Source organism: Oryx dammah, unplaced genomic scaffold (genome assembly GCF_014754425.2).
Source record: "Oryx dammah isolate SB20612 unplaced genomic scaffold, SCBI_Odam_1.1 HiC_scaffold_3, whole genome shotgun sequence".
Classification (NCBI taxonomy): domain Eukaryota; kingdom Metazoa; phylum Chordata; class Mammalia; order Artiodactyla; family Bovidae; genus Oryx; species Oryx dammah.
Genome location: NW_024070187.1, coordinates 36,841,728 through 36,857,578, shown reverse-complemented (window position 1 = coordinate 36,857,578; position 15,851 = coordinate 36,841,728). Strand labels below are relative to the sequence as shown.

The window sequence follows — 15,851 nt, the reverse complement described above, 5'->3', positions numbered from 1 at the left end:
GTTAAAAACCAGCTTACATTTAATTTGTGGGAGAGTAAAGAAAGGCAATGCCAAAGAATGCTCAAACTACCACACAACTGCAATCATCTCACATGCTAGTAAAGTAATGCTCAAAATTCTCCAAGCCAGGCTTCAGCAATACGTGAACCATGAACTTCCTGAGGTTCAAGTTGGTTTTAGAAAAGGCAGAGGAACCAGATATCAAATTGCCAACATCCGCTGGATCATGGAAAAAGCAAGAGAGTTCCAGGAAAACATCTATTTCTGCTTTATTGACTATACCAAAGCCTTTGACTCTGTGGATCACAATAAACTGTGGAAAATTCTGAAAGAGATGGGCATACCAGACCACCTGACCTGCCTCTTGAGAAATCTGTATGCAGGCCAGGAAGCAACAGTTAGAACTGGACAGGAAACAACAGACTGGTTCCAAATAGGAAAAGGAGTACGTCAAGGCTGTATATTGTCACCCTGCTTGTTTAACTTATTATGCAGAGTACATCATGAGAAACGCTGGACTGGAAGAAACACAAGCTGGAATCAAGATTGCCGGGAGAAATATCAATAACCTCAGATATGCAGATGACACCACCCTTATGGCAGAAGTGAAGAGGAACTAAAAGACCTCTTGATGAAAATGAAACAGGAGAGTGAAAAAGTTGGCTTAAAGCTCAACATTCAGAAAATGAAGATCATGGCATCCAGTCCCATCGCTTCATAGCAAATAGATGGGGAAACAGCGTCAGACTTTATTTTTTGGGGCTCCAAAATCACTGCAGATGGTGACTGCGGCCATGAAATTAAAATACGCTTACTCCTTGGAAGAAAAGTTATGACCAACTTAGATAGCATATTGAAAAGCAGAGACATTACTTTGCCAACAAAGGTCCATCTAGTCAAGGCTATGGTTTTTCCAGTAGTCATGTATGGATGTGAGAGTTGGACTGTGAAGAAGGCTGAGCACCAAAGAATTGATGCTTTTGAACTGTGGTGTTGGAGAAGACTCTTGAGAGTCCTTTGGACTGCAAGGAGATCCAAGCAGCTCATTCTGAAGGAGATCAGCCCTGGGATTTCTTTGGAAGGAATGATGCTAAAGCTGAAACTCCAGTACTTTGGCCACCTCATGCGAAGAGTTGACTAACTGGAAAAGACTCTGATGCTGGGAGGGATTGGGGGAAGGAGGAGAAGGGGACGATCGAGGATGAGATGCCTAGATGGCATCACTGACTCGATGGACATGAGTCTGAGTGAATTGGTGATGGACAGGCAGGCCTGGCGTGCTGCGATTCATGGGGCTGCAAAGAGTCGGACACAACTGAGCAACTGAACTGAACTGATGCACTAACTGTATCTTCTCTAAATTAAAAACAAAATTAAGCTTCAGGTGAGTTTCATCATTTGAATTCTCCTTCCCTGTATCAGAAACATAGCAAGTAAATCAATAATTGAGCACTCAATGAGCCCTATGTAACAGGTCATTATTCACAATGAGTAACAGCCAGCACAAGGTGGGGAAGGGATGGTAAAAATGATGAATTGTTGGTAATTTCCGTTCAGTAGCAAAATTGTTAGCACTTTTATTTTTATATGATATCTCCCCATTTCCCAAAAGGCCTTTTTTAATTAAAATGTAGTTAATTTGCAACATTATATTAGTTTTAGGTGCATGACAGACAGTTATTCAGTATTTTTATAGATCATACTCCATTTCAAATTATTTTAAAATAATGGCTACATTTCCCTGTGCTGTACAGTATATCCTTGTAGTTTATTTTATAAATAGTAGTCTGTGTCTCTTAACCCCTTATCTCTATCTTATCCCTCCCCTCTCCTCTCTGATAACCACTAGTCTCTACTTTATATCCGTTTTTTTTTTATCCGTTTGTTTTGTCATATTCATTCTTTTTATTTATTAGATTCCACAAATATGTAATTAACAGAGTATTTGTCTTTGTCTGAATTATTTCAGACAAAATACCCTCTAGGTCCACTGACACAGTTGCAAAAGACATTTTTCTTTTTAGTGTTATGTACTACCATATACACCAGAAATGTTAAGATCAATATGCAGCCTCTCTATTTTAAAGAAACTATCAGAAGGATTATTTTACCAAAACCACAGTGACCTGCATACTAGTTACTACCCTTACCATCCATAGGCTAATATATTCACCCACCTGATAATCTTGGGAATTCTTGGCCTGAGGATTTAACCCACTTGGTCTTGTCAAATCTACAAGTAACTCAGCAACATTAGTGATATCTATTTCAGCTAGAGGAGAAGACGCAGGGGCATTGGCCAGTGTTTGCAGAGTTGGAAGAAAGGCTTCTTCAAAACATTCCTGGTTAGTCCTATTGAAAAACAATTCAAGGTATGTTAGCAAAGAAAAAGCAAATGATTCTTTAAAAACAACATTATATGCAAAATTCACCCTATCAAGATATAGTACATGTTTATCTAGAAAAGAACCAAATAATTCAGGTAAAAAGCATCTAGGTAAATTCTTCTCATTTACCACTGAAGAAAAAGAAAACTAACAGCAAAATACTATAAATATGAATCATGAGGAGCCTGGATTCAATTTCAAACTAGACTTTGGTTTATCAATATGACTAAATACCTGCTTGCATAAGCAAACATGGGGAAGAACACGCCTAGGCAATGTCGAAGTCGAACATCCTCTTCAGTCACAGGATTGTACCATAACAAGACAAGATGAGAAAGAATCCTGCTGCTGACCAAAAGTCCAGAGAACATCAGCTTGGCTAGTCCTTCTGCAGCTCCTGTCCTGAGTTCAGACACCTATGAAAAATGACTTTCATTAAAAGAAAATTTTTATTTGTATTAATACTTCCCTTTTAGGCCTTACATTGTAGCCCATCCTACAGTACTTTTATATAAATTTATCCAAAAGTATTCATGTTATTATGATTATTTAAAGGTACATAAGAGGATTTTATTTCTTCTTTTTAGGTTAAGGCTATGTGACAAACTATTAGTCTAGCTATAAATTCCCTTTCAACTCTTCAGAAGAACAAAAAGAACCAAAAGGTAATATTGTGAAACCAGAAACCAAAACCATATGTATTAAACACTTATCATGGTGCTAAGATATAGAAAACTTTCAATAATAGTCTCTACCATCAGAGAAGGTATCTATAAATGAAAGAGATACAGAGATACATGTATAAAAGAGTAGTAGTTTAAAATACTGGCTATTGAGCCTGAATTAAATTCAAGCCTCTGATACTTCCTAGTTGCATGATCTGATCTTATGCGTATTACTTAACTTCTTTGTGCCTCACTTTTTTCGTATATAAAAAATGGGATAACAGAAGTACTTACGACAAAAGACAAAGAATATATGTAAAACTCTTAGAAGTGCCATCCACACAGTAAACCCTTAACAAATGTCAGTGATTATTTTTACTACAGATAGAAAGTAAGTTTTCTCAGCAATCAGATTAGAGAGACCCTGAAAATTAGGTAAAGAAATTCACCCTCAATGAGGTAGGATATCGTTGAAGATTTTTGAAAGAGTACTTAGACAAATGAGGTTTCAGGAAAATAATGTTGACAGGTCATAGATTATTTAACTAGATTCTGTGACGTATATGCAGACTACATCATCCGAAACATCAGGCTGAATGAAGCATAAGCTGGGATCAAGACTGCCGGGAGAAATATCAATAACCTCAGATACGCAGATGACACCACCTTTATGGCAAAAAAAAACCCCAGAGGAACTAAAGAGCCACTTGACGAAAGAGAAAGAAGACAATGAAAAAGCTGACTTAAAACTCAACATTCAAAAAATGAAGATCATGGCATCCAGTCCCAACACCTCATGGCAAACAGATGGGGAAACAATGGGAACAGTGACAGACTTTATCTTTTGGGGCTTCAAAATCACTACAGATGTGACTACAGCCATGATATTAAAAAGACAATTGTTCCTTGGAAGAAAAGCTATGACCAACCTAGACAGCATATTAGAAAGCAGACACATTTCTTTGCCGACAAAGGTCCGTATAGTCAAAGCTATGGTTTTTCCAGTAGTCATGTGGATTTAAGAGTAGGACCATAAAGAAAACTGATCACTGAAGAATTGACACTTTTGAGCTGTGGTGTTAGAGAAGACACTTGAGAGTCCCTTGGAGTGCAAGGAGATCAAACCAGTCAATCCAAAAGGAATTCAATCCTGAATATTCACTGGAAGGACTGAAGCTGAAGCTCCAATAGTTTGCCCAACTGATGCAAAGACCTGACTCAGTGGAAAAGACCCTGATGCTGGGAAAGATTGAAAGCAGGAAGAGAAAGGGATGACAGAGGATGAGATGGTTGGATGGCATCGCTGATTCAATGGACATGCGCTTAAGCAAGCTCCAGGAGTTGGTGATGGACAGGGAAGCCTGGTGTGCTACAGTCCATAGGGTCGCAAAGAGTCAGACACGACAGAGCAACTGAACGACAATGTTGACAGGCCATAATCTGGGAATGAAAGACAAGTCTAACCTAGAGGGGACAGAAGGGAAAACAGTGGAATGAGGAAATACAGAAATTATTTCAGAAATTTTTTCAAAACTCAAAAATAAAGAGAAAAATATAGAGGTTGATAAGATTAATAAGTGCCAGAGTACCAGCAGGTTCTTTCCACACAAAAACTCATTTAGGGCTCAAAACAACCATGAGGGCAGAGACTTTGTTCCACCCAGCACTGTACTCTCAAGACCATATAGCTACTGGCACATAAATAGCTGTCAAATACTTGTTGACTAAATTAAAGAACCAGCCTGAATAAACATCATTTTTCCCATTTCAAAGATAAAGAAACAGGCCAGAAACAATAAATACCTTCTTGAAGTTTCAAAGATGTTACCAGAACACAAGTCTGTAAGTCTCTAATTCCAAAGGCTGCATGCCTTTCATCTTTTTAAAATTTCTAACATAGGAATTTGAATTGGGACAGGACTGCAGGTCTTTAAAACATGTAAAGATAATTTGTATATGGCCCAGAGGACAATTAAGAAAGTCAAGATTTTTTAGTGGTTATGACAAAAATAAAATCAAAGTCACAGAATCTAGTGAAGCCAGAAAGAGATTAATGAACCTGCACTATTTAAAAAAAAAAAAACCCAAAAAAACAAAACTCATTCACTTACAGTCAAACAGTTTTCCTGTTCAATAGTTTTCCATCTACACAATGTCAGCAAACCCACAGCACTGGATAATTCCCAACAAGAAGTCAGTCTTATCACTTGGCTAGTAACGTAAAACTTAAGAAAATACTAATAAGGACTTATTTCCACCAATTTATAGTCAAAATGTGATGTCAAAAACTGTTACAGTAGGAAAGACATTAAATATTAATTTTAAAAAGGTCAACTCATCAAAAAGATACTTATAAACATAAAACAGAGCCCCAAAATATCTGGAATACATTGATGGAACTGTAGGCAGAAGACAGCTCAAAAATAATAACTGAAGATGTTAATATGCCACTTTCCATAATGAATAGAACAGCTGGACAGACCAATAAGGAGGTAGAGGACTTAACACCATAAACCTACCAAACATACAGAACACTCCCCCAACAACAGTAGACTACACAGTCTTCTCAAGTGCACGTGGAACATTCTCAAGAACAGAGCCTGTATTAGACCCAAAACCAGTCTCAACAAATTCATAAAGAATGACATCAAACAAAGTATCTTCTCCAACTACAATGGAAAACACCTGAAAAGCATAACAAAAGAAAACTGTAAAATTCACAAGTATGTAAATTAAACAATATATTCTTCTTACACACCAACAGGTCAAAGTAGTCATCAAAATGAAAATTAGAAACTACTTAAATAGATGAATAAAAATAAAAAACACAGAAACTTTGGATACACACCAAAGTGTTCAGAGGAAAATTTATAGCAGTAAATGTCTACGTTAAAAAAAAAAATCTAAAACCAATAAGCTAACTTTACGTCTTAGAGAACTAAAAAAAGAGACAGAAAATTAGAGGGAAAAACAAACTCAATGAAACTGGAAGTTGGTTCTTTGAAAAGACCAACACACTTGAAACACCTTTAGTTATACTGACACACAAAAAAAAGATGCAAATAACTAAAATCAGAAATGAAAGCAGAACATTACAACTGGCCTTACAGAAATAAAACGGATTATAAACATAATACTAAGAACTGAATATCAACAAATTAAACAACCTAGATGAAATGAACCACATCCTAGAAACACACAAATTGCCAAAAGGGCCTTAAAAAACAGAAAATCTGAATACACCAATAAAAAATACATAGATTGAATAAGTAAATCAGAAACTTCTCCAAATGAAAACTCTAAGACTAGACGTGTTCACTGATAAATTTTACCAAATATTTAAAGAACTGACAGCAATCTTTCTCAAAGTCTTCCTAAAAAACAGAAGAGGAGAAAACAATTCCTATCTCAATTTATGAGGCCAATATCACCTTGACACCTGGCACACAAAGACAATGCAAGGAAACTATAGGTTAATTTCCCTTATGAATACCAATGTAAAAAATCTTTACCAAAGTACTAACAAATGAAAACAAACAACATATTAAAAAGATTATACAACATAACTCAGTGAGATTTATCCAAAGAATGCAAGGGTGGTTCAATATAAGAAAATGAAGCATTATAATGTACCATAGCAATTTTAAAAAAAAAATCACATGATCATTTCAACTTATACAGAAAAATCATATGATAAAATTAGACATGTTTTTATGATTAGGGGGAAAAACCTCAGAGAAATAAAAATAGAATTTCTTCAAAATGATACAAAGGGCATTTATGAAGAATCTACATTAGAGTCAACAAAGACTGAAAACTTTCCCCATAAGATCAGAAACAGGACAAGGATGCCTTTTTTAACCACTGCTATTCAAGACTGTACAGCAAGTTCTAGCCAGAACAATTAGACCAGAAAAAGAAATAAAAGATATTTAAATTGAAAAGGAAGAATTAAAACTGTCTCTTCACAGATAACTTGATCTTAGAGAGGAAACGCCAAAGAATAAACACACAGAGAAACTACAAGAGTTAGCAAATGAATGCAGCAAAGTTGCATGATACAAAATTAAATCAATCCACACACAAAAATAAAGCTGAGTTTCTATACAACATGAATGAACAATCCAAAAAAGAAATTAAGAAAATAATTCCATTTACAATAGCACCCAAAATAAAATATATAGGAATAAATTTAACTAAGGAAGTAAAAAACATGAACCCAGACACCTATATAACATTTTTGAAAGAAATCAAAGACAACCTAAATACGTGTAAAGACATTTGAGTTAATGGATTGGAAAACATTAAGATAGCAACACTGCCCCAATGCAATCTACATATATTCAATGCAATCACTATCAGAATTCCAACAGACTTTTTTGCAGAAATGAAGAAGTCAATCCTCAAATTCATAAGAACTTCAAGGTACTTCAAATAGCCAAAACAATACTGAAAATAATGAGCTGAAGTTGGAAAACTCAACTCCCTGGTTTCAAAACTTACTATGAAGTTACATGATCAAGAGAGTTTGGTACTGGCTCAGAATGGACAGACAATGAAAAAGAATTGAGAATCCAGAAATAAACCCATATACTGATGATCAATTGACTCTCTGATCCTCCACAATGGTGCTAAAACAATTCAGTAGGAAAAGAATAATCTCTTCAACTAATGGTGCTGAGACAACTGGATGCCCACAGTTAAACCAATGAAACTGGACTTATACCTCACACCATCTACCAAGATAGTACCTGAAAACGCACCAATACATCTAAATCAAAAGCTAAAGAAGTAAAACTTTTAGAAGAAAATAAAAGGATAAACTTTCATGACTTCTGATTAGACAGTGTAGTCTTAGACAAAACACCAAAAGTACAAGCAACAAAAGATAAATTAGTCTTCATGGAAACCTAAAACTTCATAAAAATCTAAGAACATTATTAACAAAGTAAAAAGCCCAATCTAAAAATGAGCAAAGGATTTGAATAGCTATTTCTCTAAACAAGGCATACAAATAGCCAAAAGGCACAGGGAGATATCACTAGTCATTAGGGTAATTTAATTCAAAACTACAGTGAGGTGCCAATCTAATCTACTAAAATAGCTAAAAATTTCAATAACAATTTTCTCATATTAATTTTAATAACAAACAATAAAATTGTTTAAAATAACAAGTGTTGATAGGATGGAAACCCTGTTCATTGTTGGAATGTAAAGTAGTTCAGCTGCTATGAAAAACAGTTTGGCAGGTCCTCAAAAAATTAAAGAAATTACCATATGAAACCATGAAATTCCTACAGAAAAAACAGAGGGTAGTAAGTTCCTTAATATAGGCAATGAAAGCAAAAATAAACAAGTGGGACTATATCAAACTGAAAATCATCTCCACAGCAAAGGAAATCATCAACAAAATTAAAAGACAGCCTATGGAATGGGAGAAAATATTCACAAATTATAAATCTGATAAAGGTTTAATATCCAAAATTATATATAAAGAATTCTACTACAACTCAATAGCAAAACCAACAATTTGATTAATTGTTGTTCCCTGGTGGTCTGCCTTCCACGCGGCTAAGTCCAGTGGTTAAGACTCCACCTTCTACTGCAGGGGGCGTTGGTTCAACCTTTCTGACTTCAGATTATACTACAAAGCTATAGTCATCAAGACCGTACTGGCACAAAAAAAAGAAATACAGACAAATGGAACAAGATGGAGAGCCCAGAGGTAATCCCATGCACCTATGGATTCCTTATTTTTGACAAAGGAAGAAAGAATATACAATGCGGCAAAGAGAGTCTCTTCAGTAAGTGATGCTGGGAAAACTGGACAGTTACTTTTAAAATAATGAAATTAGAACAGTTCCTAACACCATACACAAAGATAAGACTCAAAATGGATTAAAGACCTAAATGTAAGATCACAAACTATAAAACTCCTAGAGGAAAACACAGGCAGAACACTGACATAAATCACAGCAAGATCTTCTGTGACCCACCAACTAGAGTAATGGAAATTTAAAAAAATAAACACATAGGACCTAATTAAATTTAAAACCTTTTGCACAGCAAAGGAAACTATAAACAAAGTGAAAAGACAACCTTGAGAATGGGAATAACAGTAAATGAAAGAACTGACAAAGGATTAATCTCAAAAATATACAAGCAGCTCATACAAATCAATAACAACCAAAACAATCAATCAAAAAATGGGCAAAAGACCTAAACAGACATTTCTCCAAAGAAGACATGCAGATGTCTAACAAATACATGAAAAGATGTTTAACATCATTCGTTATTAGAGAAATGCGAATCAGAACTACAATGAGATATTACCTCATAGTGGTCAGAATGGCCATCATCAAAAAATCTACAAACAATAAATGCTAGAGAGGGTGTGGAGAAAAGGGAACTCTTGCACTGTTGGTGGGAATATAAATTGATACAGCCACTATGGAGAAAAGTATGGAGACTCTCTTAAAAAACTAGGAATAAAATCACCATATGACTCAGCAATCCCATTACTAGGCATATAGCTTGAGGAAACCGAAAGTGAAAAAGACACATGTAACCCAATGTTTACTGCAGCTCTATTTGCAATACCTAGGACATGGAAGAAACCTAGATATCCATCGACAGATGAATGGATAAAGAATCTGTGCTCTCGCACGCACACACATGCACTCTCTCATTATATATATCCATATATATATATATAATGGAATATTACTCAGCCATAAAAAAGAACATACTTGAGTCAGTCCTAATGAGGTGGATGAAGCTAGAGCCTATTATACAGAGTGAAGTAAGTCAAAAAGAGAAAAACAATTATCGAATACTAATGCATATATATGGAATCTAGAAAGATGGCACTGATAAACCTATTTGCAGAGCAGCAGTGGAGACACAGACATTAAGAACAGACTTATGCACACGGCTAGGTGGGGAGAAGGGGAGGGTAGGAGGTATGGTGAGAGTAACATGGAAACATACATCACCATATGTAAAATAGTCTATGGGAATTTGCTGTATGACTCAGGGAATGCAAACTAGGCTTCAGTAACAATCTAGAGGGGTGGGATAGGGTGGGAGGTGGGAGGGAAATTCAAGTGGGATGGGACATGGGTATATCTGGCAGATTCACGTTGATGTTTGGCAGAAACCAATGCAATACTGTAAAGCAATTATCCTTCAATTAAAAATAAATTTTTTAAAAAATAAGCAGAGGAATTGATAAACATTTTTTGAAAGAAGATATACAAATGGCTGACAGGCACATGAAAAGGTGCTCAATATCACAAATCACCAAGAAAACACAAAACAAAAGTAAAATGAGGGACTTCCCTGGTGATCCAATGGTTAAGACTCCACCTTCCAACGCAGGGGGCATGGATTTGATCCCTGGTCGAGGTAACTAAGATCCCACATGCTGTATGGTGCTAGAAGAAACCTGAATACTTTTATTCCCAAAAAAAACACCCAGCAACAACAACTGATCATACCTTGTATCACATGCGAAAGATTAACTCAAAAATGAATAAAAACCAAAATGCAAAAACCTAAAAAGAATTTAAGGGGAAAAAAAAAAAAAACACCACAATGAGATATCACCTCACACTGTTAAAATGGTTTTATCAAAAAGACATCTGGCAAGGATGTGAAGAAAAAAGAACCTAAGTGCAGTCTTAGTGGGAATGTAAACTGGTGTAGTCATTATGAAAAGTAGAATGAAAGTCTTCAAAACAGTAAAAACACAAATATTATGTGATTCAGCAATCCCATTTTTGGGTATACATCCAAAGGAAATGAAGAGACTCTTGAAGACATATCTGCACTCCCATGTTCACTGCAGCATTATTTACAAGAGCTAAGATATGGAAACAACTTACGTGTCCATTAGTGAATGAACAGAGAAGATGTGAGATGTATAGTGCAATATTATTCAGCCATAAAAAAGGAAGGAAATCCTGCCATTTGCAACAACAGGACTAGAGCCCAAGGACAATATACTAAGTGAAACAGCCCAACAAATACTTTCTTGGTATCACTTATATGTAGAAATCTTCTAAAAAGTTAAACTCAGAAAAACAGTAGAATGAATAGTAGTTACCACAGATTGGTGGGTGGGGGCAAATATAGAGAGGTTGGTAAAAGGGTGTATTTTCACCTATAAGAAGTTCTATTATACCTTAAAAAAAGAAAGATGAATAAGTTCTCGAGACCAAATATAAAATATGGTAGCAAATGATAACACTATAGTATTACTAAAATTTGCTGAGAGAACATAAATGTTCTAACTTTAAAGAGAAAGAAAGGTTGAGGATATATTAAGCAATTAGTTGGGATGAGGAGCAGAAGCAAAATCCTAAAACAGCAAAGAAGAATTAATATATGACCTGGTAACCCTACTTCTAGAAATATACTCAAAAGAATTGAAAATAGCTACTCAGCCATACATATCTTCATAGCAGCACTATTCACAACAACCAAAGGTGGAAACAGTCCAAATATTCTTCAGTGGATGAATGGCTAAACAAACTGTGGTATATACATAGAACAGAATATTATTCTGCCGTAAGAAGGCTTGTGACACAAGTCACAACATAGATAAATCTTGAAAAAAAAGCTAAATGAAAGAAAGTAGACAGGAAGTCACATATTTTATGATTCCATTTATAGGAAATATCCAGAAGAGTTATATCCATAGAGACAAAATGCAAATTGATGGCTGTTACAGGCTGTTAGGAGGAGACACTGGGAGCAACTACTTAATCCCTTGGGATATAAAAATGTTTTAAAAATTAGAGGCAGTGGTTGCACTACACTAACTGTCAATGAATTGTTCACTCTAAAATTGTTACTCTATGTTATGTCAATTTCATCTCAATAAAAATTAAAAATTTTATAATTTAAATGTTTATAGATGCTTTAAAAATGTAGTTAATGAGTACCTTAAGGAAAGAGATCTAAGCCCATACCATATCTTAGAACTTGTACCCACTCAATATAAGATTATTTTAAATTATTTCTTAAGACTCTTTGGGAGGACTTCCCTGGCAGTCCAGTGGTTAAGACTCCATGCTTTCAGTGCAGGGGGTGGAGTTCAATCCCTGGTCGAGGAACTAAAATCCCCATGCCATAATAGAAAAAAAAAAAAACTCCTGGGTAAGAAATTTGTAAGTCATAGACCATAAGACAGAGAAAAAAGATGAAAAACAACCTCCCAATAGTCATTTCATTTTTGTTTACACTTCAATTCTCTAAACATGTAATTTGATAGTGGGAAATTAGGTATATTACAAGTGAAAGAATTTAATTATGATACTCAAAAGGCAAAAATTTTTTAAATGCTGGCTAAGTTTAAACTTCAGCTTAAAAAACTAAAAAGAACATAAACATATATATGCTAAAAATGACCTTGCACACTAATAGGGACATGATTATTTCTTACCTCACTATCTAAGAAATCAGAAAGTAGTTTCAGAACATTCTTGGCTACAGCTGTCTCTTCTTCAGATTCTTTTGACTCTTGCTCTTCATTGGAGTTTACTTCTGCACCTTCCTTTGGAGTAGCTTTGATTTTTTTAGTTTTAAATGGTTCAAATCCAAATGTCATCAGTTGATCAAAGATTGCCTTTAAAGCACTTATTTTTATTGTCACATCATCAATTTGCAAAACCTAAATTGAAACAACATCCCCCACCAAAAATAAATGAGGTACACTTTCATTCTGTTCACATAACATAAAATTAACATATATCTTAGTCTAATTTCAACAACAGTGTCAAGTCTACATATAATATTTTAAAAAACTTAAAATTTATTCTAAAGTTATTGTTATTTATACCATGACACTTAAAAGAGTTACATTTCTTTCAGAAAAAGTTCATCAGTCAGTAAAAATTTCCTGAACTAGAGTCAAGCAGAATTATTTGTTCCTTTTATATATAAAAATGTGTATGAGTATATGTTCAACTATGATTTTATTATATTTTTAAGATCTAGAAAAACTGTTCTATTATATTGTAATTGTTTAGGGCCATCTATAAAGACAAAAATATTACACCCTAATGAAAAGCATTTACTAGAACATCAGTATTCCTCCAAGCTCTGCAGCTTCATTAAAGACAACTTTTTTTCTTATTAGTGCAATAAATTCAGATTTCATTAATCATCAATTCATTTTCATTGAACTGGAAGGAAGTAAATCACAAAACCCAGCAGTCTGTATGACTATTTTAAGTTAAGAAAACTGAATTCCTATAAACTAAATTTAAAAGCCATGAAAAAAAATAGAGTTGAATATTTCTACTGTGAAGAAATTTACTATTGGTATGTTCTCTAGTGTACTTAAATTTTGGTCATTGATATGCTTGATTGATTGATAAGCTATACAGCTTAGCCCATAGAATGAAAAAAAAAAAAAAATCACCAGCAGTTTTGTCAAATAAATGAATTGAGAAAAATGGCTCAAAATTACAAAACTTAATTTCAAGATACATGTATTACATTTTCTTATGGCAAGACTTGCAAATTTGCCAAATCCAAATGCTTATTTCTAAGAATGTACTGTCATGACCATCCTCTACATATTTTAAACACACTACTCCTTCAACAGCATCTTGGCTTTCCTTGCCCTTTTCAGTCCTTTACTGGCTAGCAACAGCTCTCTAAATTGGATATTTTTTAAAGAAAGATTTTAAAATTAAGTAATTTCCCTCTTCTGCCCTTCTAACAAGTGTGGATATATTTCTTAAATCAGTTTCTGCTAGTCAAACTTGATTAAAAAAAAAAAAACATTTCTTATTTCCCAAAATACAGCTCTTTTCCCCTAATCTAAAATCTTCCAATGATAGCTCTGAAAATACCTTTATAAGCAACTGAATCTGCTGTGGTTAAATTCTTTTGATTGCAAATCCTTTTGAAGATCTAATAAAAGTCTACCCCAGAATAACATTCAAAACAGAGGCAAAATTCCATATACAATTTATTTTACTACATTTGTATCTGGTATCACTCACATTTTTAACGTACAAAAAATTATATTGTTATTTTTCAGACAAACATTAATAGCCAGTCCCTGAAAAAAGTTCAGAGATCAAAGTTAAAAGTTTAAAAAAAATGTCAATTTTAATTCCACAAGGCTACTATTAACTATTTTGATTTGATATTAAGGTAAAATTATGAAATGGTCTTGATAGGGAACATTCATTTATTTTTCACATGAACTTGCTTTTGGCAGTTCTTTTCACTACAGAAAATTACACAGGAGAAAACAACACTCTTATAGCTCTGTCAAATGGGGGATAAGTTTAGTATTAAATAACTTCCTAATGCTCCAGGACACGCTTAAGCATTAAATTCATATTACATTTCTTCTAAGATGACCAAAACACTTATTCATGTTGTTGTCACACTGTGTTAGTCACTCAATTGTGCCCTACTCCTTGTGACCCCATGGACTGTAGCCCCTTAGGCTCCTCTGTCCATGGTATTCTCCAGGCAAGAAAACTAGAGCTGGGTTGCCATTTCCTTCTCTATATTATTCATGTTATATTAACAAAAATTAAAAAGATCAAAATTCACATTTCAAATTTTAAAGTCAAGTGCATGACTATACCTTTGGAATGAGTTCTAGGCTTTTTTTTTTTTTTTGCTACAGTACTAGAAATTTTATATAATTGTCTAACTTTAATCTCCTCTATCAGCATTCCAATTTGAAAACAACTTGTAAATTTTCAGAAGTACTCATAATGGTATATAGGGCATCTTGATAAATGTTTTACCTCATTTTTAGAGTCAGAAAGCACTGTACTTAGTAAGCTAGACATAAATGAATCCTTCACTATCAAATGTTCTAGTAAGATTTTTCTTCCACTTAAAAAAAAAAGTAATGACTAGGGGTCAATCTCGGAGAAGGCAATGGCACCCCACTCCAGCACTCTTGCCTGGAAAATCTCATAGACGGAGGAGCCTGGTGGGCTGCAATCCATGGGGTCATGAAGAGTCGAACACAACTGAGCGACTTCCCTTTCACTTTTCACTTTCCTGCATTGGAGAAGGAAATGGCAACCCACTCCAGTGTTCTTCCCTGGTAATCCCAGGGACGGGGGAGCCTGGTGGGCTGCCGTCTATGGGGTTGCACAGAGTTGGACACAACTGAAATGGGATTTCTTTGGAAGGAATGATGCTAAAGCTGAAACTCCAGTACTTTGGCCACCTCATGCGAAGAGCTGACTCATTGGAAAAGACTCTGATGCTGGGAGGGATTGGGGGCAGGAGAAGGGGACGACAGAGGATGAAATGGCTGGATGGCATCACTGACTCGATGGACATGAATCTGAGTGAACTCCAGGAGTTGGTGATGGACAGGGAGGCCTGGCGTGCTGCGATTCATGGGGCTGCAAAGAGTCGGACACAACTGAGCAACTGAACTGAACTGAACTGAAATGACTTAGCAGCAGGGGTCAATCTACACTTCACTACCCTTCCTCTACAAAGCCAGGAAATTTAAGTTGAGAACTTACTTGTTTAATTTCTTAGCAAAATCTCTTTGAAAATCTAGGATTTTATTTCCTGGGTATCTATAAAGCCAATAAAATTCACAATAGTAGATGGGACTCCTTTTAGAATTACTAGTAGAATCACTGATGCCAATATCTGCTGATTTAAATAGTAATGGGAGACTTATTCTACATCTTGGAGCAAAACCAGATATATGGCTAAGTACTATAAATGATTCATCTGGACAAAGTACAAAATCTTTCTCCGAGTCTGAAAAAAACTATACACCATTTAAAAG

General features: G+C 34.9%; 1 protein-coding gene across 1 annotated transcript in view; it reads right to left on the bottom strand.

The window, feature by feature from the left end:
• NCAPG (non-SMC condensin I complex subunit G) overlaps positions 1-15,851 on the bottom strand; it is a 46,174-nt gene that overhangs the window by 5,019 nt on the left and 25,304 nt on the right. The window contains exons 14-16 of the mRNA XM_040237915.1: positions 12,501-12,728; positions 2,622-2,803; positions 2,178-2,352 (exon numbers count right to left, since the gene is read on the bottom strand). Coding sequence (XP_040093849.1) covers positions 2,178-2,352; positions 2,622-2,803; positions 12,501-12,728 — 585 coding nt within the window. The remainder of the gene's footprint in view (positions 1-2,177; positions 2,353-2,621; positions 2,804-12,500; positions 12,729-15,851) is intronic.